Source organism: Bos mutus, chromosome 17 (assembly GCF_027580195.1).
Source record: "Bos mutus isolate GX-2022 chromosome 17, NWIPB_WYAK_1.1, whole genome shotgun sequence".
Taxonomy (NCBI): Eukaryota; Metazoa; Chordata; class Mammalia; order Artiodactyla; family Bovidae; genus Bos; species Bos mutus.
Genome location: NC_091633.1, coordinates 6,493,393 through 6,521,072, shown reverse-complemented (window position 1 = coordinate 6,521,072; position 27,680 = coordinate 6,493,393). Strand labels below are relative to the sequence as shown.

Genomic DNA, 27,680 nt, shown 5'->3' with positions numbered 1-27,680 from the left:
GTTCTGTGTCCGTCAGTCATGGGAAGGTGCCTGCAGAGGCTCGCCCAGGTCTCGAAAGGGGTTTTCCTCCGACAGTCGGGCAGAGAAGTGGGACAACGTGCATTTCCCTAGCTTCAGCTACAGCCCTCCTTCATTCGGGAAGCTCACCGTCTTAGGCCAGCCGGGGGCAGGAGGGTCGCCAGAGGGGTGACGGAAAAGGGGGCTGTGGGCCTGGTGTGTAGTGCAGCCTCGCTGAAGCTGGTGCTGTCCGCCCCGACCCTCGCACACAGACCGCGCTGACACGCCCTTCCTCCCTAGCCTGGCTGGATCGGGTAGGGCAAAACGGTGACCACGCAGAGTACACGCATGCGTGTACGTCTATACGTAAGTATCCCCATCAGAACTCAGTGCTCAAAACTCAGTAGCATTTTTGGCTTCTTTATTTTCAGCCCTTAGCAACTTGTTTCAAGAAAAAGACCCCATGTCATAAACAGGAGATACTGGCTCACTGGCATGAAGTTACACTGCAGTTTTCACATGGAGTCTTAGGTGCTTCTGGTAAAGACCTGGTTAGGATTTTGGTCAATATTTTCATCCTGTGACTCACATCATATCATCACAGAACGTTGGACCGTAACATCACCGAACCAACGTTCTAAGTCCCACCCCGGCCTGGCAACAGCCAGTGCAAAATGCTGTCCCCTCTCACGCAGCATCCCCCTCCCTGAAAACCAGCTCTGCTTCTGCTCCAAGACCTTTTAGAAACTCCTGTTTGGGACCCTCACTCAAAGCAACCAGCAGCACCACCCACTTCCAGCCAAGGGGCCGGCCTGGCCAGTCATCACCCACTTCCGCGTCCTGGCGCCCCAGGCTCCTTTCGTGTCATCGAGATCGCCCCCTCCCCTCTGTGGGTGATCCAGAAGATCCAGACAAGGCAGTCTCAGCATCCCCGACCACTTCCAGTGCACCGACCCCCCAGGAGGACCGTGGTGAAGACAGCCTGAGAAGTGGGCGCACGGTCTGCTTCCAGACAGATCCATCTCCTGGCTGTGCAGTCACCTTGGACCCACCCCCTACAGACAGCATGGGACATGCACTCTAGACATGCAGGGTTCTAGAAGAAACACTAGCCTCAGTCTCTGTGTACGAGTCAGGCCGGGGTGGAGCAGCTCCAGGAAACGTCAGGCACCCTGGGCTCCGTGTAATGGGGGAGTGACTGACCCGGGCCCTGGGGTGGAAGGAGCCATGGCCCCACCCTGGCCCCCATGCCACCCACGCCATCAAGTTCTTTACCACAAGCTCTAGGTCTGCCAACCCGAGGAACGACCCCCTCCAGCCCTGATCCACAGAAGGAGTAACAGATACTCAAATACTGCAGTCCTAAAAAAGAGGACTATTCCAGGGAAAGTAAAACAGAGGAGCTCTTCCACTTAACAAGGCAGCACTTCCTTTGCCGGGGTTTGATTTGAGAGTCACCCCCAGGGGTCAGGAGCGATCCACAGTTCAGAGCAGGTTCACCCCGTGCTTCAGCAGCTTCTGCTTGGCTTTGCCCGGGAGGCCGAAAGCGCCGTCCTGCGGGTTCGGGAAGCCAGAGCTCCGCACCGCCATGGCCAGCTGCTGGAAGTAGGTTTCCTGAACGGGGTTGCAGCAGGCGTACACAGCTGTGGAGGCGTTCCTGGTGGGGGTGGGGAGACAGGAGACCACAGTCCACCGCCATGCAGACCTCAGACCCCAGAGACCCCGCGAGGTCTCTGGCCCAGCAGGAGGAGCCCGGGCCCAGTCACTGTGGCCACAGAAGGGGCGCCTCGGGGTTCCGAGCATGGGTCTGGAGGTCCCACACAACCTGGGTGCTCACCGCAGCCCTGAGCCTTCTGTCTGTGGGAGTCTCAGCTTTCTCATCAGAAGAATGGACAAGACAGCGGTAAATTCCCTCACTGAGACTTCACGGAGTAAGTGAGAAGGAACGGATACAAATCGCTTAGCCCGTGGTGAGATGGTTAGGAAACGGAGGCTGTTGTTTCTATTACTGTTACTCAAATGAGCTATGTATCCTACCACGAAAAGTCTCAGCTCTGAGGAAGGTGAGATGCTGCAGGTCCACAGGTGGGGGGTGGGTCTGGGTTGCCAGTGTGGGCAGCTTTGACTTAAAGCCAGAGGAGGCACATTTATTGTGGAAAGATACACAGAAATATTGGCTGGAGACAGCGCTGGGCAGCAGAAACGCCCACACCCCTGTGTGGCAGCTGCAGACGTTAGAACCTGGTCGGCCAGGCCCAGAGCCCACACCCCACACCCCACCTCTCAACTACACTGCACACACACACACGCCCCAACCACAAGTGTGTGTGCAGGGCTGCGCGCCACGGAGACGAGACACCTGGGCTCAAATCCCGACTCGGCCCCTGATCTGGGGCGACTCATTCACCCTACCGCATCCTTGTGTCTCCACGTCTATGAAATGAGGTTACAAAGAAGGTATTCGACCAACCCACTCCCCAGTACAGTACACACACGCAACACGCACACAGCAGGCACGCCCCTTCTGACCCTCTAACTTGCCTTTTCTGCTACTGGTTTCATAAGAGAAGCATGTAGAGAGAAAAAGTAGAGTTTAGTTGGTTAAAGACTGTAAATGCCACTAATTAATAGGTCTAGACCTGCTGGCCGGAAGGTGTGTTCAAGACACGCAACAAAGTGAAAAAGGAACTTAAAAAACAGCAAGTGCGTGTGCTCCAGTTTTTTTTTTTTTAAGAAGACCAGCAAAATAATAATAAATACTGATCATCTGTCTTTTATATGGGCTACCCCAGTGGCTCAGTGTTGAAGAATCCTTGCCTGCCAATGCAAGAGATGAGGGGTTCAATCCCTTTATTGGGAAGATCCCCTGGAGAAGGGAATGGCAACCCACTCCAGTATTCCTGCGTGGAGAATCCCATGGACAGAGGAGCCTGGTGGCTACAGTCCACGGGGTCACAAGAGTCAGACGCAACTGAGCAGCAGCACCTCTTATGTGCAAAAAAAAAAAACCTAATACCAAGAAAACCTGGGGTAAGATACACCATACTGCTGACTATGAGTATCCTGGGGGCACGCTGGTGAGGAGAGGACATGCTGCCCTTGGGAGACCTTTGAGGGGGGGACATCTGGATGTTGTGGTCAGGAGCATGTGGGACTTGTCCAGTTGTTAGACAGATGACAGCCCGTTCTCCGCCCCCACTGACTGATGGAAGCACTGAGGTGGGGAGGGCCTTGGGTCCCCTCCCTGCTGTCCCTCAGTGTCTGTAGCAGCCCGAGCCCCAGAAAGGGACCCGGCATGTACAGGACTCAGGGAAGCCCGAGGATGGATGACAGCAACCTGCAGGGCGGGTCAGGGGATGCCCGGGCCGGTCCTTGCACTGGTCTTCATCGGGTTGTGAGTGAGGCTTTGCCAGGCACCCGGGGGGCAGGGCTGGGAGTGGCCTGGGAACACTCACCTGACGGTCACCTCGTACAGAGTGGGCAACCGGGCGAACTCGGAATGCATCAGGCTGACAGCCTGGAGGAAGCGGCGGTCCTGCGCTGTGGTCCCCTGCGGCAGGTTGGCTTCCGGAAGAGGACACGGAAGTCGTCATGCGTGGCAGAGTGCCGCCCCCCAGTACCCCCAAACCCAGAACCACAAAAAGCTGGGATGAAGTGAGGCCCCAGAGGCAGTGGGAAGGAGGCCGGGGTGCTGGGCCCTCTCGCCACCCCTGATGGTGGTCAACACTTGTCTTAGCACAAGGGTATCCAAGTCGGGAGGCGACCCCATCGCAGACAATCTGGACGCGGGTGCTTCTCTCAAAACGTTGGAGAAAGGGCAAGAAAGAGACCAGCCGGGAAAAGTTTGCCGAGAGTAGTTAAACCCGGTGGGAGCTGGGTTCCAAGAGAGAAAGAGCATCCTGACCACAGGGCACCTCCCCACCAACCAGGGACCTGGGCCTGGGTGCTGACCCCCCAACTCCACCTCCCGGAGGCGAGCCTTACCTGTCAGCAAGTTCTGGACGCGGTCGTAGTGTGCGAAGCTGTAGGTTCTGGCCGCGGGGGCCGCCTGGTCGCGGGGCAGCGTCTCGCTCAGGTGCACCTCCAGCCCGTTGAGGGACGCGAGGCTGCCGTGGTACTGCGGGGCGGGAAGGGACAGCCGCCACCACTCAGCAGGCCACCCGGGGAGAGCCGCCTGGCAGCCCGACTTAGCGCCCCGGGTGCTAGGACCCATGTTTGGAAAGGTCCTGACTTCTGCCCTGAGGTCCTAAACCTCTTCAAAGCGTTCATCGCTCAGTCGTGTCTGACTCTTTGCAACCCCGTGGACTGTAGCCCACCAGGCTTCTCTGTCCATGGGATTCTCCAGGCAAGAATACTGGAGTGGGTTGCCATTCCCTTCTCCAGGGGATCTTCCCGACCCAGGGATCAAACCCCGGTCTACAACATTGCAGGCAGATTCTTTACCGTCTGAGCCACCAGAGACCTCTTCAAACTTGTAGAAAAATGGGAACATAGAGGGAAGCCGAAAAGTAAAAGAAGGGATAAAAAGAAAAAAAGCCAAGAACAGCCCAGAACCTCAGCATCCAGGCAGAGCTGCTGGCAGGGGCCCGTCCCCTCCTCACCACACTCGCGCCGCGCTGTGTCCCCACCCCGTGCGTCGCAGCCGGACCGAGACGTCATGACGTCATCCGCGTGTGCAGCGCGGCCCCCTCCCTCCCGGGAACCCGAGGGGACCAAGGGCGCGGGCGGCGGCTCTCCGCTCCCTGGTCCAGGGGAGGACCCGGCTGAGGAAGGCCGTGCGGAGCTGAGGCCCAGGCACCTCTATGTTCCATCGCCTCCCGGGGGGATGTCACGCGCAGGTGCCATGGGAACACAGGACTGCCCCCTTTCGTACGAGTTAGCTAAAGATGGGCGTCAGACTGTAAATGACGACTGAGGCTAGTTTTGCGACCTAACGATATAGCATGAACTTCACTCTTCAATCTGTTTTCCCACAAAGACATTTTCCAATGACCAACGGCTGAGCTCTGTTTGGGGACCATCAAGCAGGGATGTCACACCCGATGGACTCAGCCTGATACAGGGCCCCCTGGGGCCGCCCCGGGGAGAGGGGGGGCGGGGGGGGGGCTACTTAAGTCACCAGGAGACAGTGGCTAGCGCCCAGGTGAACGAGCCCGTGCCGTGGCTCAGCCTTTTCCTAGCCAGACCACCAGGGCCAGTTACAGAGGTTTTTGCACCTTCTTCTTTTCATCTGCAAAATAGGAATATCATTGCTGACCTGCGGAAGTCAAATAACATATGTACACTCTGTCCATTCTCAAGTGCTCCCCGGAGGGAGGCGTTTTCCTGAAGTCAAGAATATGAAAATCATCGTCCTTGAAGAAGCGGTATCTCCTCCATGAGCACCCGTCCCTGGACTAACAAGACTTGTCTGTGGGTTGACTTATTTCACAACAGCTGTGCAAAACACTAAGCGCAATAAGAAGTTACAGCGATGCAGAGAGAATGTTCTGAGGTGAATGTCAGAAAGCTCAGCTGTTACCTTGGGGAGCATCCTGGACTTAAATTAGCATTTCTGGCCCATGTTGCACAAAGGAAACTCAGGCATTAGGTCTGGCTACAAGGTTTACGTGGCGTCCCCAGGGCCCAGCAGCCAGCCTGGCTCCCAGGAGGTGCCCGGTCAACAGCCACCTGGTGACTGGACCGCGAGCATGAACTAGGCACCGTCAGCTGCAGGCTGTGACTCAGTCACAGGTGTGAATGACAGGCAGTGTCCAGGAGGACAGGCAGCATCCCCTGCTTGGACCAGGGGTAGGAAATATGGCCTGTGGACTATTTTTATAGCCTGAGAACTAAGATTGGTTTTTATATTTTTATATGGTTAGAAAAAATAAAGTCAAAATAATAATATTGTGATGTGAAATTATATAAAGTCCCAATTTTTGTGTCCATAACAGTGCGCTGGAGCACAGTCCCAGTTCACATGTGTGCATGGTGGGTTTGTATTGTAACAGCAGAGGGGAAGAGCGGTAAAAGCAGAACACATCTGCTGTGTATCCCTTCACATTAGAGTCTGCCAACCCCGAGACATACCACATACGTGACCTGCACAACACGCTAAGGGGCACGGAGCTGAGGCTGTGCCGGGACCCCCTGCCTTTTGGTCCATGGCAAAGCTAGTGGCTCACTGTCAGTGAACCCCCAAACATGCACAGGAGTTGCTGCAGGGACACCCATGTGCTCAGAAGCACGAGTTTCAGGGGAGAGGAGCGTTTTTTCTATTTTCTGCCAACACACTAACCTCAGGCTTCACCTACTCCACGTGCACAGCTCCCCATCCTGTTGTAGCAATGAATAACTGATCCCATCACTGTGGCTGAAAGTCACTGAGACGATCTCCGGGTTCTGAGCAGGAAACTGTCGGTGGCTCTCTGCTGCCCCCTGGTGGGGGAATCCGACTCTGCTCCCTCTGAACTAGGGGGCCCTCTCCCTGGCTGCTCCTTGCTCACCCCGGTCACCCAGTGCCCTGACCCACCCTCAGCAAGCAGAAATGGTGGCAGCTGGTCCACGCAAAGACGTGATGGCGAAACGACATGGAGCCATGGCAACATGTCCTTCCCGGGGGGACTGCGCTCATGGTCACATCTGAGCTGTCGTGCACCAGGCTGGGGGTGGGGCCTGGCTTTTCTGACAGCAGCAGAGAGTCCAGGGGGGAAATCAGGTCAACTGTTTTGTGTGCAGGTCCAGACTGAAAGGCTGTGAAAGCTCTCTGCCAGTTATAAACAAGACGGCCTCCCGGTCTGATCAGCTGACTCTCCTCTCAAACCAGCAAGCTGATCAAAGTCTGTTACACCCTTCTCTTTTTAGGAAAGACTGGTTCTCCTTTTCTGTAAAGCTGTGTTCTCTCTCCTCCCCGACCCCAAACCCTCCTGTCCGTGAAAGCCCAGGGAGGTCACTGTCCTGACACCAGGATGGGCTGTGACAGACCAAGTGCCGTGTCCACGTAAAGAGGGCCACGGAAGGCAGGCCTTCAGTCCTTCACCTTCCCACCTGCCAGGCCATGGTCAGGTCCACGGGGGACAGAGGGGTCAGGGTGGAGGCCAGGAAACAAGCAAGAGGTGTGGACCCGCCCTGTGCATTAGCTAGGTCGCCATCGCTACTTCAGGGCGAGATGGGCGTCACTGTGCCGGGCCCCAGCGCTGTTCAAGGCTTGGCGGAAGTAGCAGATGTAAATTATTTACATACAGCAAATGCAGCATGAACCCTAATTTACCTCCTCTCTGAGCAGCCTGTGCTGGTTTTTCTTTTTATCTTGGGGGGCCTCATCTGAGCTGGGCACTAAGCCGAACAGACCATGAGACCGAGGTGTGGGGGGAGGGGTGGGGATGGACGTGTGGAACTGCATCCCTGGTCCCCGAGCTGTTATAATGAGGCGGGGTGGGGGGGATGTCGGTCAGAGCCAGGGGGACGGAGGTGGAGAGGGTGACCTGGGGCCTGGGAAAAGGGGAGGGGCCAGGCAGGTGTGGGAGGGCTCCCTCCATGTGGGGACCCGCCTTCCCTCCTCCACTGCACTCCAAGGGGGACCCGCTCCTTTACAGAGGGTCACGGGCCCTGCATGCTAATAAGATGGGCTTAGCGTAATATAGATTGAAGAACAGAAACACGGCGAGCCCCAGGACGCCGTTCGCCCTGCAGCAGTCTCAACCTGCTGTTCTTACCACCGCTGCTTCCCTGGCAACTAAAGCAGAGCTGTTACTATGGCAACTGGATCCGGCATGGACCCCAGCCCGGAGGTCAGTGAGCCTCTAGGCGTGGGGGGAGAGCCGCCCGGGTTTGAGCGGCGCCTTCTGGAGAAAGTCAGCGTTTCAGAGGGCCCAGGCTCCTAGGAAGCAGCTTCAGACGGACGGGAATTGGGGCTCGCAGAGAAACCCAACCCAGGTGGTGACGCGTGCGGACTCCGGCCACACAGACGAGGGCTGCAGGGCAGGGCTAGGCCATGTGTGGTCAGCGCCCAGCACCCTCCCAGCTCACTACGAACCAGAGACCCTGAGGAAGCGGGGAAGCTAGAGAGGGCAGCCCTAGTGGCTGCCTTTGCACTTGGCTCTGTGCTTGCACTGAACGCCCACTGCCCACAAACAGGGAGGTAGGCACCCCCTGCACCCCACCATATAAATAAGGGCGTTCGTACCGGGCCATGCAGCTGATGGCTGAGCCCCACATCCCCACCCCGCTGCACACTCACCACCTCCTCCACGGCCACGCGGTCCCCCAGCAGCGGCTCCTCGGCCAGCAGCGACAGCACCAGGCCCTTGACACTGTGCGTGTAGAGGTTCATCCGCACGAGCCCCTCGCGGGAGGCCGGGCTCATCCTGGACGCGGTTCTGTTTGCAGAGGGGCCTTCATCTGAGGGATCTGTGGAGTCCGGGCCAGGGGTCAAGCAGCCCTCAGGAGCCCCACTGTGGTGCTGCTCCCCACCGTGTTCCTCCAGGGGCTGCTCAGTGCCCCTCTGCCTCAAATCCAAGCAAGGTGCCCGCCCAGGCCCACTCGTCCTGCTGGGGACGTGGTCTTTCCTGGGGACGGGGGCTTGGCTGCCGTCGCCAGGAAGGTCTGCGGGCTGCTCGAGGGCTCCGTTCTGGGGGACCACCTCAGGAGCGGAGGCGGGGAGGCGGCCCAGGGACAGGACCCCAGGTGGCTTGGCTTCAGGACTGCCGGGGTTGTGGACAGACTCCTCGCAACCAGGACCCCCGCCGTCTGCAGCAGGATGGCCTGGGGATGCTTCTGTTTTCTGAGCCTCTGGGATGTGGATTTCAGACAAGTCCAGGTGCCCGTTCCCCACGAACAAAGCTGAACCCTTGCCCGCAGCAGTGCAGTGCTGCAGTGCGGGCGGTGTGCTCTTCAGGTCAGGGCCGGACCAGTGTCCGTGCTCCCTGCTGCCATCTGCCAAGGCGGCATCAGGAGACGGGGGTTCAGGTGTGGTCGTCGAGGTCTGAGCCTTGGAGCCCGCGTGTCCGGGGGCGTTTTCTTTCGGGCGGCTGAGGGCTCCTGGAGTCTGGCTGGAGGTGCCGGAGCACTGGTGAGGAAGGGCAGACAGCTGAGTGCGGGCAAGGCCCTGCCCGGGGCGCGAAGCAGCTTCCTTACAGGTAACAGGCCCTGGCGCCACGCGGTGCCACGCGTGACACCAGGGTCACCTGCTGCAAACGGCAGAGCCCCCTGGATCGGACGCACCCAGTCTGGGGGTTAACTGCCAGTCGGGTCCTACACGGGCGCTGCGCGTGTGCTGTTTCCACCTTTCACGATGAACCCAAGACGCAGACGTTACTGGATCCATTTTACAGATGGGAAAACTGAGGCTCGGGCAGGGAATGGACTTTCCCACGGTCACACAGCAGGTAAGCCACGGATCTCAGATCTGAAACCTACGCTCATCTCACTCTGCCAGATGCCCCTCATCTCTGCTGAAGGTCCAATTGTCCATCCCTTATCCCCAACCCCCGCCAGGGCAGAGCGTGAAGAAGAGGGAATCGTGGGAGGATGTGATGCACGGGGCTTCTGGATGAGCCCGTGGGAGGGAGTCCCCAACATGTGGGTTCCGAGCAGCCTCTTTCAGCCCCTTACCTGGCCGAGGGCTCCCGGGGGAACTCACGGAGACTGGCGGCTTCCTCTTCAGTCAGGAAAACAGGCGTGATCTGAACATTGGGAGGGAGCACCACTCCTAGAAGTGCAGAGCAATATGGCCAGGGCCCTCTCTGGGCCAGAGAAGACGGGGGGGCAGGCAGTGTTTTTGGGATGATGCCTCCAGCCCTCAGGCCAGCCCAGCGAGCAGCTCTGGGCTCCTTTCCCCAGAACAGAAGCCACAAAGCTGCAGCTACAGTTTCTGCCATCAGCAAGGAAAAGCCCACGTGGGCCACTCTGCTCCCAGAGTGACGTTTGGTGGAAGAAAACTGACCAGCACTTAAGACAGAACCTGGATCAAAAGCACTTCCAACTGACCAAAGGGGTCTGCCCAAACTTAGGCTTCAAACTAAACCCCACTCTGCTGCCAAAGGTCTTCCTGGCACTGGCCCTGCCATCACCCTCTTCCCATCGTCACCTTCTGGAACTCATCTGAGCAGCCTCATGGTGCTGAGGGTTAAGGAGGAGCTGAAAGGGGGGATTTAAAAGCTGTGCCTAAAATCAGAGGCTTTACAACTGGGATTTTGAGAGTAACTTTGCCCTTGCAGCGCTGTTAATATTTCCCTGATCTCACGAGCCGACGGGATAACTGTTTGGGACTGCTCGGCCTTCCACATGACTTGGACAGGGCCAGGCCGCTTACAGGCCGTTTCCAAGACGTGACAGGACACCCGACTACTCACCACGTTCCTGCAGGGCGTCCCCTCCCGTAGGTTTCCTCTGAAAATAAACAGACAGGAGTCGGTACAGGGCACCGCATGCTCCCCCTGACCTATCCATCGGGACCGCATGCTGCCATCTGTTCCTGAAACGCGGCCAAGGCCCAGGTGCCGGGCCCGGCCGCTCGCCCACAGCAAAGTGGACGGAGCAGATACCCCGAGGCTGCCTGCCCCCCGCCAGGGCTGGGGTCACAGTGGCCAAGGCCCGGGTGCCAGGCCCGGCCGCTTGCCCACAGCAAAGCGGATGGAACAGATACCCCAGGCTGCCTGTCCCCCGCCGGGGCTGGGGTCACAGCAGCCAAGGCCCGGGTGCTGGGCCCGGCTGCTTGCCCACAGCAACGCAGACGGAGCAGATCCCCCCAGGCTGCCTGCTCCCCTTCGCCCACAGCAAAGCGGACGGAACAGATCCCCCCAGGCTGCCTGCCCCCCGCCGGGGCTGGGGTCACAGTGGCCAAGGCCCGGGTGCTGGGCCCAGCCGCTCGCCCACAGCAAAGCGGACGGAACAGATCCCCGCAGGCTGCCTGCTCCCAGCCGGGGCTGGGGTCACGCCGGCTAAGGCGGCCACGCCACCCAGGCCCATACCAGGCTTCCCCTCTTTCCGATCTCTCAGTTTCTCCTCTTGGGGAAGGACAGCGAACGTTCCTGCGCTTTCAGACCTCCAGGGAAGTCGTCTTCTGGAATACGGCCACATCTCCCACAGCCCTGGCTGGAGCCCACGCAGACCCCATTATGACAACAGAGTGAGGGGCCTGTGATCCTCACAGCGAAGGACTCAGCCTAAACCCGCGGCAAGGCCGGCTCGCCTCTGCATTTACAACGAAGGCGAGAAACCCGGGGAATCTCCTCAAAAGAGCTTTCTGGGCGTCTCCACCGAAAGGACCCAGCAAAGCAAAAGGAAAACCAAAAACTGCTCTTCTAGCCAAAATGACTTGCCTTCCTCTGAAAGGATGTGGCTTCCTTCACAGAAGCTAACTCCAGACAAAAATTCTCTTCAAAAAAATCACACAGAATCCTCTCGCCCATAAGCCAATCCTGTGAACACGGGGCACATTTTCCTGTAAAGTCTGCATTTTTTAAATACTTTGAGGACACATTACATAAAGTTCTGTTTCTCTGCTCGAAAGAGGGACTCACGGTTTCTGCCATGAAAGCATCTTTGGCCATTTTTAATGGCTGACTAAAATCATAGGAAGTTCACCGTGGTGTGGGAGAATTCATCACTCCCTGACTTGAGACCAACACCAGCAACCTGTCTGGAAAGGGCAGGCTAGTTGGCACTGCGGCTGTAGGTCTCTGTCCAGCTACTCAAGCTGCAGCCGTGGCAGTAATGCAGGCCAAGAAAACGACGGCAGGCAACCAGCCCGCAGCTCCTACCTTAGAATCTGATTTTTCACTTTCATAAATCCTGTTGTGACAAGAGTTTTTGAATATAAACCTTTTCCAGCAGTCAGATGACTTCCTTAGTATTGATTAGCAGAGCTGAACAAGAGGGAGAAAGGAAAAGACCCCCTCCACCCTCTCCTTGTCAGACAGTTCACCAGGAGGGGTGTTCTCACACCGCGCACACCACGTGAGAGGGAGCTGGGATAGAGCCCCACGTGTGTTTTTAAATGTCTGCTGACTTAGCAAGTGCAAAAAGCTAGCCTTCCTACAGATTTAAAACCAGTTTCACACACTAAGAATCAACTCGTAAAACAAAAGAAAAAAGAGCTCCAAGGATACGTGCCAAACGCTAGCGGTGATTATCTCTATGTGGCCCAGCTGTGGGCAGTTTTATTCTCAATGAGCACGTTATGACTTTTCCTTCATTATAAAAATAATTAGGCGGATATAAGACAGAAGTATTTTTAAAGCCGCTGTTGTCCTAAGCCATCTTTTACAGTCTCTGAAAAAAATCCAACATTGCTTTGACATAAAGCCCACCCTGCGGGAAGTCATATTCTCACAGTTCCACCTGCATGAAAGAAAAACCAACCATCCAAGCCAACCACGCAGGAGAAAGCATTTTCTTCCAGCTTTGCCAGGACCTCACTTGAGGGGGACCACACGGATGGACGGGGGGTCCTAAGAAGGACATGGCAGCCCCTGCCCCCCCGGCCCATCCAGTGCTGCTGATCAGTCTTGCCCGACACAAAGACAGATGCGCCAGGGGAACACGTCCCTGCCGTGTGGTGGGGGCACGGGGAGGGGGGTTTGATACCTGGTCCCGACGCGCCATGCGATGAAGCAGGACCTTGGCCGTGACGGAGGGCGGGAGCTGGGTGCTGACGATCCTGGGAGATCAACAGGAACCAGGACACCAGAGAAGAAACACAGTCAGGACCTGGCATCAAGACAGTCCCAGCACCCGCAGCAGCTCGGATCTGGGGGACACAGCTGGTGGCAGTGTCACCTGGGGAGGCACTCACGGGGGCCCCCTGGCTGTTCCCCATCAAAGTTTTAAATGTCAAAACGCTTGGACCGACTTGTACTAAGAATATTCCTGAGGTGCCGGGAGGGCTTCTCTAGGGCACATCCCTCCAGGATCATAGCCCTGGACACAGAGCACCAACTCCCCTGCCTCTGGCCGGAACGGTTGAGCCTCCTCGAGGCCCAGAGGAGGCGTGGAGGGCTCCCAGGCTCTCTAAGAGGCCCTCCAGCTGGGGGAAGAGGTGCAGTGAGACCTCCGTGAGGGTACCTCGAGGCAGACCCAGCCACACAGCTGCAGGAGCCCAAGCAGGAGCCACGGCCTGTGCACTGGGGCCCCGGGTGCGCCGTGGGCCTCACACCCCTCTCCTGACGGTCCTGGGTGCCAGAGACCGACCACTCCGCAGGCGTGGCCCAGCTGAGAGCTGCATGGATCTCTGCAAAGCCGCCTTGTGCACTCCTAACTCTTCTCTGGACACAGCAGCTTCCAATTCCCCAGGGACAGGCACGGACCCTCAATCGAATCTAAACTACCCTCGAGTTGCCAAACAAGACCGGCTGGAACTGGCCACGCACAGAGCTCTCAGCTCCCCAGCCCCGATCAGGAGGTGGCCGGGTGGTCAGGGCTATAGCGGGGGGTGGGGATGAGGGAGAAGGGGCAGGGGTATTACTCACAGTCCTGCGTAGAGGATGCAGCCGGCGAGCACGTGGGGCGCGCGCTGGCAGGTCTGCAGGATGAGAGCCGCCTTGAGCAGGAGCAGGGCCTCCACCTGTGCGGGGCGAGAAGCAAGCCCCGGTCGGCACGCCCCCGTGGGCAGGAGGGGACGGGCAGGGGGCTGCGGAGGGCAGACGGACTGCTCGGAGGCCGAGCCCGGAGGGAGGGCGTGCCACACACCGGCCGTGTCATGCCTCTGACACCCCACACGGCTGCCACCACAAAACGCCAGGTGCTTGGGACCAGGGGGCCTCCCTGAAGCAGGGAGGCAGAGAGAACTGGGCATATGGCTCTTCACAGGTGACCGTGCACATCGCCAAGAAGACCCTGACCAGTGACATGGAGACCAGGAGGCAGCCGCAGGGGAGAGCCCACCCCTCAGATTCAGTTCATGGTGAACCCACCCTCCCCTGCAGCCCAAGCCCCTGTGACGAGCTGGCTTGCTGTCTGACCCGGTCCCCTAACTCTGCCAGGAGGGAAAATGGAAGCATCGCAGCCTTTCATGTGGGCGTACACGTCTCAGTCCTCCGTCCTTGTAAAAAAAAAGTCCCTAAAGGGACAGGCAGAGGATCTGAACCTGCTCATGAAGGGCCAGCAGTGGCCACCAGCCTCCTCCAGGTTCCTGCCTGGCAGCCGGAACCTGCGGTACCCGGGAGCAGCACTGAGTGTTAAGGAGCCACGCTGGAGCCCTTACCGCGGATGGTTAGCTCTTTCACAGCACTCGGAAAGCTCTGGGCTGACTTCCAAGAAGCCCTCCAAACAGGAGCGGGAAAACCCGTCCCTGTTTCTAGCATTGAGCCGGTACTGCACCCCAGGGACAGGGACACGGTCTCCGCCCGCAGAGACCCAGGCCACGCGTGGTGGAAGGTCCCACCCCCAAGATGCTCGGGGCGCGGGCAGGGCTCCTCATGGCACCGCTCGCACCTCCCCCCGCTGTCTGACGGTGAGGATGCGACGTCTGCCAAGGCCAAGGCCACCAGCCCGCAGTGGTGCAGGTGGCCTCTCGTCACCACGTGCCGAGGTGACAGCTCAAGGACAGACCCCACCCAGCGCCCCCGTCCCAGACAGCGGCCGCCCTCGGCCTTTCTGGATGCTGAGAATAACTAATGATAAGCTGAGAAGGGGGCCTTCAGATTACTGAGTTCAGCACATCTGGGTATTAACAAAGCAATAACACTCTTTCCTGGGCATCTGTCCTTTACGTAACTGTCCCAGTTTCAGCCCCAGAACAGTCCTGGGAGGTGGGTATCACGCCGCTCCACGGGTAAGAAGAGCGAGGCTGAGACAGGTGACCTGTCTGGTCCTAGCCCACACAGCTGGCAAGTGCCGCCTGGAACCTGAGTTCTTAACAGCCACGGGGATGGAGGGACAGCTCATCGAAGGGGAAGCACCCACATCCAGAAGCCCAGTTCCCACCCACGCACGCAGCGGGTGGGGGTGCTGAGCCGGTTACTTTGGTTTGGTCCAGGTGCCAGAGGCAGTTGAAGATCTTGTGCAGGTCGCCCGTGTTCCCCAGGATGTGCTCGATGAGCGTGTCCCACTCGGAGCGCAGTTCTTCCCGTGGGCAGCTCTGAAATAGAACAGCCGGCGTCAGCACCCGCGATCCCAAGACACACACTCCAGCAGGGACTCCAGTCCCCCACAGAACTGTCCCTCATGGGGACCTGGCTGGCAGGGAGGGCGTCTTCTGAACGGCCCACACCCCCAGGCAAGGAGAGGACAAAAGGTGCATGAACGGGCCCCAGGCCACCGGGGAAGAAAGGCGTCCGGGAGGCGCTCCGGGGGCCCATGACCCTGTCGCTGACACGTCGTGTTTGTGTAAAGGGTTCCCGATGCCCCCATGTGCCCCGGCAGTATCAGTTTTGCTAAAGAGGTTCCACATGAGCCTCCCCACTGCCCTGCTCATACCTTGCAGGCCAGAGACACAGGCCCATTGTGAAAATGAAAGAAGCCAACGAGCCGGTGCAGAAGCTGCCTGCAGCTGACGTCGGGGAGCTCCGCGGCACAGCCCAGCACCTGCAGAGGACAGTGCTTTCCTGTTCTCGGATGCCAAGCCTGAGGTCCTGGTACCCAGGGCTCACTAAGCCAGACTCCATAGGCCCCTGGAGATCCATCCTCTGTGTGCAGCCATGCGGCGCTCCACGGGAAACAGGTGTGTTTTGAACTCACTCATGCCACCCAAGCTGGAATCATCATCCCTGCTTCCTGTTCATCTGCCCGGGCATCCCCACCCGCCTCAGTCCCCCAACAACACACACAGATTCCAGCATCCCCAGGCTGCCTGCTCTCATCACTCCAGCCAACGGTGACCTCTCTCCTGAACCCCTATATGGTCACCACTGTTATTTGGACACTGGATGTTTCATTTGGGTTTCACAGCAAACATGGGATCCACACTGTCAGGAGTGGCCATCCCTTCTCCAGCCGGACGGGGTGCTTCCGGAACCCGCACCCAGTGCATCGTCACGCCAGCGCGGAGCGTCGGCGGTGCTCCATTCCACAGACGATAGACGCTTGCTCAGTTAGGAAGTAATCCGGCCCCCTGTTTATGGAGCTTGAAAAGGACTTCATCTTCTTTGACTCACGAATTCTACCTGGAGGAATCTCTCCTAGGGAACCATCAGGAACTTAACAAACCAACTCTGAACGAAAACATGTAAACAAATGCTCTCTGAGTGTAAGCGCCACTCAGGTGCCGCCAACAGTCAGGCGCCCAGTTCATCTCCCCCAGTTATTCTGCAGATGGAAAGAAATCCTAATAATCTCACCAACGTTCCTTCAGAGACTGCCAAACCGATTCTGCAACAGAAATACAAAGGACTGAAAATATCAAACGCTGTCCCGGAGAAGAGTAAGTTTGGAGGCCTTCCCCCAGCTGACTTTAAGACTTATTCTAAAGCTGCAGACATCAAGACGGAGAAGTACGTGAACAGAATCTTCAGAAAGGCCCGTGGGCAAGAACAGCAAGCCCAGAAGCAGAGCCGCACTTAAATGGTCATTTGAGCTCCAACAAAGGAGCCCCAGGAAGCAAAAAGGAAAAGCAAGTTTCTCAGCAGTGGTGCTAGACCAACGGGACGGCCACAGGAGAAGAGGCCCTCCGACCTCTAGACCAACGGGACGGCCACAGGAGAAAAGGCCCTCCGACCTCTAGACCAACGGGACGGCCACAGGAGAAAAGGCCCTCCGACCTCTAGACCAACGGGACGGCCACAGGAGAAAAGGCCCTCTGACCTCTGCTCATACTATTCACTAGGATTTATCCACGGTGGATTACAGACCTAAATTTAAAAGCTAACACTATGAAACGCGCTCCCCCCGCTGCCGCCCCCCAGAATTGGAGAATGTCTTCTCTAATGAGGTAGGCAGTGGTTTTAGACAGGATACAGAAAGCAATAACCATAAAAGATAAAACTGATAGACTTCATTAAAACCAAAAACTGCCTCATCAAAAGACATTACCAAGAAACTTAAGCACACCCAGAGACTGGGGGAAAATATTTCAAAGGAAGATACCCAAATGTCCACAAAGCACATGAAGAAGCCCTGCTATCAGTAGTCACGGGGGAAGTACAAATTAACACCTACTGAGCTACCACTTCACATCCAGCTCAGTGGCTAAAATTGTGAATAAACAGACTGACATGCCTGCTGATGAGGGTGTGAAGTACCTGGCCTTCTCATAGACTGTCAGTGGGAATGCAAGACGGTGCAACTGCTTTGGGCAAAAGTCTGGCGGTTTCTTATAAAATCAACACACACCTACCCTGCTGCTAAGCTGCTGCTAAGTCACTTCAGTCGTGTCCGACTCTGTGTGACCCCACAGATGGCAGCCCATCGGGCTCCCCCGTCCCTGGGATTCTCCAGGCAAGAACACTGGAGTGGGTTGCCATTTCCTTCTCCAATGCATGAAAGTGAAAAGTCAAAGTGAAGTCGCTCAGTCGTGTCCGACTCTTCACGACCCCATGGACTGCAGCCAACCAGGCTCCTCCATCCATGGGATCTTCCAGGCAAGAGTACTGGAGTGGGGTGCCATTGCCTTCTCCCACACCTACCCTATGACCCAGCAATTCCACACCTAGGTATCTACCCGTGAGAAAGGGAAATGTACATCCACAGAAAGACTTGTATAGCAATGTTTTTAGAGCCTTACTCTTTTCGTTTATTTACAATGTTGTTAATTTCTGCTATACAGCAAAGTGATTCAGTTATACGTATGTGTGTGCGTGCTGAGTCGCTTCATTCATGTCCGACTCTTTGTGACCCCATGGACTGTAGCCTGCCAGGCTCCTCTGTTCATGGGATTCTGCAGGCAAGAATAGTGGAGTGAGTTGCCATGCTCTCCTCCAGGGGATCTTCCCAACTGGGGATCAAACAAATGTCTTGTGCATTGGCAAGCAGGTTCTTTACCACTAGTGCTACCTGGGAAGCCAAATATATTCTTTTTCAGATTGTTTTCCACTATGGTTTATCGCAGGATATGGAATCTAGTTCCCCTTTACTGTACGGCAGGACCTTGTGTATCCATCCTGTATGTCTGCACTTGCTACTCGCAGACTCCCGGCCCTTCCCTCCCCAGCCTCCTCTCCCTTGGTAACCCCAAGTCTGTCCCCTATAGCTTTGAGACTTTTTCTGTTTTGTAGCTGTTCGTTTGTATCGTATTTTAGATTCCACGTATAAGTGATATCGTGTGTTATTTGTCTTTCCAACTTTCGTTTCTGACTTCTTCACTTAGTATGATAATCTCTAGTTTGATCCATGTTGCTTCAAATGGCATTAGTCCATTCTTTTTTATGGCTGAGTAGTATGCCACTGTATACAATGCACCGCATCCTCTTGGCCCGTCCACCTGTCCATGGATGTTTTCCATGTCTTGGCTGCTGTGAACACACTGGTGCATGTGGCTCCCCTAATATCTTATTTATTTGGCTGCACCGGGCCTTAGTATGGCACGTGGGATCTTCAGTCTCTGTTGTGGCGTGTGGAATCTCTAGCTACAGCCTGTGGGATCTAGTTCCCTGACCAGGGATCGAACCCAGGCCCCCTGCATTGGGAGTGTGGAGTCTTAGCCGCTGGACCACCAGGGAAGTCAAGTATCTTCTTAATTAGAGTTTTGTACGGATATATGCCCGGGAGTAGGATTGCTGGATCATCCGGTAGCTCTATTTTCAGTTTTCTGAGGAAGCCCTGTGCTGTTTTTACACAGTGCGTGCGTGCCAAGTCTCTTCATTCACGTCTGACTCTTTGCAGCCCTACAGACTGTAGCCCACCAGACTCCTCTGTCCATGGCATTCTCAAGGCAAGAATATTGCCATACCCTCCTCCAGGGGATGTGCCCGACCCAGGGATGGAACCACATCTCTTCCGTCTCTCGCCCTGGCAGGCGGTTCTTTACCACTAGCGCCACCTGGGAAGCCCTGTCTTCCACAGTGGCTGCACCGATTTATGTCCTAGCGACAGTGTGGGAAGCTCTCCTTTGCTGCACAGCCAGCGCAGCACCTACTCTCGGTACTTGATGATGCTGTTCTGACTGGGTGAGGGGACACCCCATTGCAGTTGTGATACTCACAGCCAGCGCAGCACCTACTCTCGGTACTTGATGGTGGTGTTCTGACTGTGTGAGGGGACACCCCATTGCAGTTGTGATACTCACAGCCAGCGCAGCACCTACTCTCGGTACTTGATGGTGGTGTTCTGACTGTGTGAGGGGACACCCCATTGCAGTTGTGATACTCACAGCCAGCGCAGCACCTACTCTCAGTACTTGATGGTGGTGTTCTGACTGTGTGAGGGGACACCTCATTGCAGTTGTGATACTCACAGCCAGCGCAGCACCTACTCTCGGTACTTGATGGTGGTGTTCTGACTGGGTGAGGGGACACCTCACTGCAGTTGTGACACTCATTTCTCTAGACCCTTCGGAGAAGGCAGGGGCACCCACTCCAGTGCTCCTGCCTGGAGAATCCCAGGGACGGAGGAGCCTGGTGGGCTGCCCATGGGGTCGCTAAGAGTCGGACACGACCGAGCGACTTCACTTTGACTTTTCACTTTCATGCACTGGAGAAGGAAATGGCAACCCACTCCAGTGTTCTTGCCTGGAGAATCCCAGGGACGGGGGAGCCTGGTAGGAGGCCGTCTATGGGGTCGCATAGAGTCGGACATGACTGAAGCGACTTAGCAGTAGCAGCAGTAGCAGTCTCTAGACCCTTATTAATCTGAAGTGCCCCAAACTGGACAAAGTTCCTGTGTCCAGAAAAAGGAGAATGAGTAAGTAGACCAGTACATTTAGACTGTGGAATACTGCTCAGTGATAAACAGGACTGCACCGTGGGGCCGTGAAACAACGTGGATGAACCCCACAAATGTTAAGCAGCAGGACAGGACCCTGTACAGAGGAGTGATGCGAGTATTATTCCACTTGCGTGACACCCTAGAACAGGCAGAATTCTTCTTTGGTGGGAACACTCTGAACAGTGTTACCTGGGATGCGGGGGGAGCGGCTGGAATTAAGGACATAAGGGAGCTTCCTGGCGTGATGCTAACATATCCTGTGTCTTGATAGGGATCTGTGTTACACAGGTGTACCATTTATCCAAATGCACCAACTACACTCAAGATTTGTGTATTTCATTGCATGCAAATGAATTTTACCTCAAAAAAGAGCAGAAGAAGCACACACACATATTGAACTCTAGTTAACGTGCAGCATGACGACGTATTTGGGGCCAGGTGGTAAGGTATATACTCATATGTGCAACTTCAGAAAGCGTTAAAACAGAGGATAAAGGGATGAATGGATAGTATGTGATAAAGCAACGACAATGAAGGGTTCACTGTGGGATCTAAGAGGTATGTGAGTATTCACCATACAGTTCTTTCAACTGTTTGGTATGTTAGGAAATTTTCACAATAAAACATTGGAAATAATACCTATAAAGGCGAAGATACTTCCTCACATGTAAGCACCCCTTTCCCTCGGGAATAAATTTAAAATAAGAGTGGGCAGGAGACAAAGGGACTTGGGAGTAAAGGGAACTACTAGCTGTAAGTGGGTTTGTTTTGTTTTGTTCCCTTAATAGTCCTTGGAAACCTAACCTACGTGCACCAGTGTCTTCAAGTTTCGAGCTCCCTTCCCCAGTAAGTGTGGAAAGTACAGGGAAGAATAGAGGAGAAACAAGAAAAGACAGAGATTAAAAACTCAGTTTGCATCACAGAGCAAAAAGAACGTCCACAGAATGACTGAAGTCTTTCAAAGGCAAGGTGGACGCCGCCTTGTGCAATGCAGGCTGTGACAGTGACGTCTGGGAGAGCGCTCAGCTCCGATGGCACCCGCAGAGAGGGACGCGGGCATCGTGGCGACAGAGGCAGGGGACGAGAGCGCTCAGCTCCGATGGCACCCGCAGAGAGGGACGCGGGCGTCGCGGACGACAGAGGCCGGGGATGAGGCTGCAGGTCAGGAGCCACGGCAAGGGCTACCTGGTAAAGCCCGCTGTCACGACACCTCTCAGCAAGACAAGCGCCTCTTGGTAGAGGCGACCCCGCCGGCACTGGTTCAGCCTGGCACACTCACCCAGAGGTAATCACCGTCAACCTTTACGGCGAACTTCAGTTTCCGCAGGCGGACAAGGGCAGGAGGAGAGCCGGAAATGTGGGAAACGCAGTGCACAACCCCGGCGATCTGTCCACACAGCAGCTCCTGTTGGTCCAGCAGGGTCTGGGGAGAGAAGCCAGTCCAGACATGAGGCTGAAGGGCCTGAACCCCCGGGTCGTTCCTCAGAGTCGGGGTTGGCAGACTGCAGCCCGGAGGCCAGACCGACTCTGCTGCCTGTTTCTCTCTATAATCTGTGACCCCAGGATGGCTTTTACGGTTTTGTGAGGGTTGTCAAAATAACAACAAGGAAGAACAGGTGACAAAGACCTTGCCTGGCTTACAAAGCCTAAAGCATTGGCCCTTTTGAGGCCAAGTTGGCCGAACCTTGCCCGGAGTGTCACAGAACACCCACAGTGAATGCAGGAGATGATGGCCCAGAATGGCATTCCTGTTCCCAGGATTACAGGCCTGCGCATTTATCCCCATTCAGATCCCTGTGGAGAGACCCGAGTGGTGCAGACTAATCCCTGCTCTGCAAGTCAGAGCGTAATCATGTGAGCAAACACACACGCCTCCTGACCCACCTTCACGCTAACTAAACCCCTGGGGGAGATGGCACGTGATGCCATGGAGAATGGAGCACTCTGCCTCAAAGGGCTGAACTGGGACCCAGTCAAGGCTCTAGATCCTTTAGTTTAAAGGAAAGGCTCTGGGCAGAAAGCACTGAACGACCCCATTGTGAGGAAGGCACCAGCCCAGTCCAGAGCGGGACACATGCTGATGCTCCCCTGCATCAGTGACCCGGTGTCTTCACTAATTCAGTGGCGCAGGGGAGAAAGGATGGGGGGAGTGGGTGAGCAGTGTCATACGATAAGAGGGACTTGAAACACAACCACACGGGGTTTGTGGATCTTGTTTGGATGCTGATTAGGAGAAAAGGAAGGGAGAGAGAGAGAGGGAGAGGGAAGGAAGGGCTGAGTAACATCTCAGATAATAAAGGCGAAATAGGAACACAGACTATATAGGATGGTATTATTGCCACGAATGGCAACTTTGGCCGAGTGGGATGTTAACAAAATATACCCTTTCCCGTTAGAGATGTTCCCTGATGCTGGTGCGATGACACCACGTCTAGGATCTGCTTCAAATACTCCAGGGGGGAAAAAAAGAGTAGGGAGGAGTTAGGCTAGCTCATAACAGACTGGTCAGCTGGTGATCTTTGTTGAAGTCAGGCACACGAGGGCTGATGACTCACTCCTCTTTACTCTGGCATATGTTTGGAGAAAAGTTTTTTTCTTTTTTTTTTCAACAGAGCAGACAGAAAATCGTGACAGTAAAAGAGAGATAGAGAAGGCAGAAGTACTGGGCCGCTGGCTTGGGCATTTCAACATCAGGACAGCAACAAAGAATACAGCTACAAGTAAGGGAGCAGGGCTTCCCTGGTGGTCCAGGGGTTACGAATCTGCCTGCCAATGCAGGGGACGCGGGTTCGATCCCTGGCCTGGGAAGATTCCACATACCTCAGAGCAACTAAGCCCATGTGCCACAGCTACTAAAGCCCATGCTCTAGAGCCCACGCTCTGCAACAAGAGAAGCCACCGAAATGAGTAGCCTGTGCACCACAGCGAGAGGGTAGCCGCCACCGGTGCAACTGGAGAAAGTCTGTGTGCAGCAGAAAGACCCGGTGTAGCCAAAATAATAATCATAATCATAATCATAATAAAGAAAGAATGAGAGAGTAAAAGTGGCAAATGCCTGGATTATGCGAAGAAAACTGTCCAGATATAAACCCTTTGAAAGGTCATGGGGTCCCCACTGAGTGAGCCGAGTGGCTTACCTGTGGGGGATAAAAGTAACAGATGCCAGCTCGGGTTGGATCTTCTTCTCCCTTCACCTGGGAACCATCATAGAGGAAAAAATAGTTCCACCTGCCAAGAGAAGAGAAAGGAGCCGTGTTCCCTTCCATCCTGTGAACAGGGCCTTGTAACACACAGCCTCCGGTGGCCCAGCCCAAGAGGGACTCACGCCTCGGTATCTGAAAAGCCTTCTGGGGGCCCCAGAGGAGAAGGAAGCCGAGAGCTACAAAGAGATAAGACCATTTCTTAAGTGCGGCCGACTCAAGCTAAAAACACGCCTCCATCCAGCCGTCCGACCCTCTGTCCCAAAACACAGCGAGCAGCTAAGGAAACACGGGGCGCCCACAATGACGCCTCTTATTTGAGACACTGTGCCTTAACTCCGTACCCACGCGGTTTGGTAACGTGTCTTCTAAGATGCTGATAACAAAGTAAGTTAGCGATGTCTTAGCTGCCCTCACAACTGCTGGGCACGAGACCTCCTTTCTGCCACTGTATCGCTTAACAAACACTTGCCGAGGGCTTGTGGCGTGCGCTGCGTCCGCCAGCCCTGGGGCCACGGCGAGCAAAGGGACACAGGAAACATGCAGTCTCCAGGCAGGAGAGCACGTCTGTAATGGGAAAGTGGGGCGCCGCACCCCTCTCTGCCCGCCGAAACCCGAGTCCCAAGGACTTCCCCGGTGGTCCGCTGGTGAAGACGCCGCACTTCCACTGCAGGGGGCGCAGGTTCAACCCCGGGCTGAGGAAGTTAAGATCCCGCGTGCCACCTGGCTCGGCCAAAAAAATTAGAAGACAAAAACTAAAAGCCTCGCCCCTCCTTTGACAGGACCCCTCGTCAAACTTCTGATTTCCCCTCTGCAGAGGAAGCTCTCTTCTCAATTTCCACAACCCTCTGCTCTTCCCTAAAGACCCGGGGTCTCCTCTGCGGTATAACTATAATTATCTCCTTAAGACACAAGGCAAACTCCCCAGGCCAGCCCTGGGTTTGGCCTCTCAGTCTCTGAAAGTACGCCCGTCAGGCCAGAGCAGTGACTGCACTCTTTTCCCCAGTCTACACCCTCCCGCTGCCGCCCTCCCTGGCCCCACCTTATCCTCCCCATGACAAGCAGTAACTCTGTTTCCAGCACATTTCCAGCTTGCCTGAGTTCTAGATCTTGATGAGCCACCGGCTTCAGGGCAAGAGCAGATCAAAAATGCCTTGGGCGCAGCTAGGTGGTGAGCCTCTTGTAATGTACAGAAATGGCACATCGCTGTGTTGGGTACAGTGTTATCCATCAGTGATGCTTCAGACAAAATGTCACAGAAAAAGATGGGACTTGTGGTTATCAGAGGCAGGGGGTGGGGGAAGTGGGGACCGGACGAAGGTAGTCAAAAGGTACAACCTTCCGGTTACACGTAGTGCCGGGGTTGCAACGTGTCGCTGTTGTTTACTCGCTGGCGTCGTCTCCAACTCTTTACGACCCTGTGGACTGTAGCCCGCCAGGCTCCTCTGTCTGTCAGATTCTCCAGGCAAGAATACTGGAGTGGGTTGCCATTTCCTCCTCCAGGGGATCTTCCTGACCCAGGGATCGAACCTGTGTCTCCTGCATTGGCTGGTAGATTCTCTACCACTGAGTGTGTGCTCAGTTGCTTGTTGTGTCCAACCTTTTGTGGCCCCGTGGACTGTAGCCCGCCAGGCTCCTCTGTCCATGGGATTTTCAAGGCAAGAGTACTGGAGTGGGTTGCCATTTCTTCCTCCAGGGGATCTTCCCGGCCTAGGGATAGATCCCGTGTATCTTACATGCCCTCCATTGGCAGGATTCTTTACTGCTGAGCCACCAGCAAAGCCCTGGTGTAACGTACAGTATGATAAATGTAATTAACACTGCCGTATGTTATATATGAAAGTTGTTAAACAGAGTAAATCCTGAGTTCTCATCACAAGGAAAAAATTTTCCTTTTATTTTGTATCTGTGTGAGATGATGGATGCTCACTAAACTTACTGTAATCTTTTCATGATTATGTGAGTTACAGTGCTGAACGTCAATTATATGTCAGTGAACTGGAAGCTTGTAGGTAGATGAATACATGAATGAATGAATGAAACCCACTGCTGGGCTCCACCTTTTCCCCACCTTTCCGCCTTTTCCTCACGTTCCCCGGGTTAAAGTGCCCCAACTCTTGACAGGCCCACAAAGAACACCGAGTGTCATTTTGAACTGCACACATAAATACGTCATAAACTCTGCTCATTCTTTTGAAACCACACCTCTCACTTTCCTCTCCTCTATTTAACATTCGCTGAACCAAATTCAGACAGGCTTAACCCATTTAGGGTTAAGCAGAGTTTCAGGCAGGTGTTGTGTAACACCCTTCAAGAGCCAGTCTGGCCAAACTTCTCCTCATGGCGAAATTCCACACGGCCACCTCTGCTTGTCTCTCAAAAGCGAGGACTTGATCGCCTGTGGTACTGTCACAGCCCAGCTGCAGAATCCAGCCACAGCTATCCTTTCTGCAATCTACCAGCAGCGCTAGACCCTGCAAGAGGCTTGTGCGGTCACAACACATCAGCTTCAGAGAGAAATAGCCCTTGATTAGTGGCTCTGAGGAAAATGGTTCCCCCCCCTTAATTAAATCTAGACAATCCAGTTGGGGATTTTCAGTTCACCCAAAACATCTGTCCAGCAGCCTGGCAGGAACTAAACCCCCGCAGGCCCTGCTACTCACCAGGAGGCCAACTTGCTCTCTGTGGAGGTGGAGGCTGCCATTTACTCTCCGCGGGCCCTCATTCTCTTCATTTGGGTTTTCTTTTCCAGTCTGGCTTTATTCTCCCCAGCAGTGGCAATTCCTCCGGGTCCCCAGTCTGCTGAATCCGGATGTGGGGCGTTTAGGTGTCTTCAGTCGTCAGCAGTCACTTGTCTAGTTTTCATTCAGCATGAAAGTGCTGCTTCCCTTCCCCGGAGGCCCTTAGGTCCCATCAGTACCTCCAGCCTCTCAGAAAGAATAAAATAAAGCAAGACGATTGTTTCAGAAAGTCAGATCCACCAATCTGGTTCCATGAGCATCAGCTCTCTGGCCCTCTGTGGAACGAACCCTTCAAAGAGCTCCTCACCAGGGACACCCCTGGACAGGCGAGATGCATGCTGAAGGCGGTGCCCTGAAGCAGTGTCTAGCTTGTCTTCTTCAAAGCCATTCTGAAGGCTTCTTTTTTAAAGTTTGAAGCTTCCCGTTCAAAGATCAGTCCCTTGGCCCTAAAATAAACACAAGGCATAGATTATTTCAGAATCCCATGAGTGAGCATGTGACCCAGCAGAGTTAAGCAAATGGTACGCTTCAAGAGAGCTTTCCACAAAGTTGAAAAGTGTTTCAAGATCCAAAAGAGAGGGGAGCAAAACCTCAGAGTAAGTCCCACAGTTAACTTGTAAAAGTTATGTCACACATAAGATAAAATTAAATAACCGGTGTGAAAAAGCTTTGGGTGTTGAGCACAGCGATACAAATGAAGCAGCTGCTGTAGTAATAATGGAACTCAGATTAAGGAACTGTCACCTCGACAGCCCCAAAAGTAATCTAAACATGTAGAATCCCAGAGCTGGGCATGTTTCCAGAAGACAGAGAATTTAACAAGTGACATTCAAACTCCCAAAAGAGGAGAGAAAACTCATGAAATTTCAAACTCAGAAAGGACGAGGGCATCACTTTAATCCTCTCTTGTACTCTCCTTCAGTAACTACCTTGACTGTCTCTGGCTTCCTCCCTCCAGAGACAGGTCAGTGTTAAATTTATCCTTCCACCAAGCTGACACTGGCCTTCAAGTAAACTCCACACTCTCCAGGAAAACAAAACAAGGTCTGATCCTTTGGTCACTTCAAATCTGTATTACCAACCGTCATTTTCTCCAAGCTCAGTGTCCCCAGGGACATGGTTTCAAATGCTTGCTCACCATCTGCCATCCTCCTGGGAACACAAGGGAGTTTTGTTTTTTCTTTTTTAAGCTCCTTTGGTAGAAGTCCCTAGAGAGGACACCACTGAGTCTTTGGTGGCCTGTAAAACCTGTCTTTTCTCAGCTCTTGCTATCTTGGGGTGGGCCTCACTAGGGTCATACTCATGGCATCTGTGAAGCATATTCGGATGCCTATGGAGGCGGTATCTAAGCCCCCTGGGGCTAAGGACTGCATCCTGAAACCCCCATCCCTTGTTCCCAGAGGACTGGGCCGTCCTCTGCCAAGGTCCACTCGCTTATCTGAAAGGTCCAGAAGGAGCCGGTGATGGGCCAAGGGTAGGGCAACTGTTGGGATGCGGCCGCAGAAGTCCCTGGTGGAGGGCGGTGAGGGGGAGGCGGTGATGTGTGGCCTCGGGGTCTGCAGAGCAGGCAAAGGGGTGCGACCGACCGCGATGGGCCGGGAAGCGATGGTTAACCGCAGGTGGCAGGGGGACGTGTCTGGCCTCAGCTTCAGGGAGCTGGCATTGGCGGACAAAAAGGCGCAGGAGTAAATCGGGGCCCGGGTCACAGCGCGGAGGGGCGCCCAAAAGGCGCTCTCCCTCGGGGTCCCCCCCTCCCCCGCTTCGGTGTCCCTGCGCCGCCGGGCACTGCCCACCCACCGGATTGGCCAGGCAGCCCCAGGGTCGGCGATCGGGCTCTCGGACCTAGTGGTCCCCGCGACTCCCGCCCGGTACCTACGCGCGCGGCAGAGCGGTCCCAGAGTCACGCGCCACCTGAGCCTACCGCCCCCGTGAAGTTCCCGCAGGGCTGGCGCGCGCCGATGAC

At 55.3% G+C, this 27,680-nt stretch overlaps 1 protein-coding gene across 1 annotated transcript; it reads right to left on the bottom strand.

The window, feature by feature from the left end:
- Positions 1-401: 401 nt before the first annotated feature.
- HPS4 (HPS4 biogenesis of lysosomal organelles complex 3 subunit 2) lies at positions 402-27,638 on the bottom strand. Its single transcript, XM_070385939.1, is given in 16 exon segments — positions 402-1,654; positions 3,453-3,561; positions 3,982-4,114; positions 8,219-9,006; positions 9,009-9,046; positions 9,592-9,688; positions 10,332-10,368; positions 12,568-12,640; positions 13,449-13,543; positions 14,942-15,058; positions 15,397-15,504; positions 21,056-21,199; positions 22,914-23,004; positions 25,640-26,163; positions 26,800-27,373; positions 27,594-27,638. Coding segments are annotated over 14 exon segments (2,043 nt in total). The 5' UTR covers positions 25,681-26,163; positions 26,800-27,373; positions 27,594-27,638; the 3' UTR covers positions 402-1,482.
- Between the last annotated feature and the right edge of the window lie 42 nt (positions 27,639-27,680).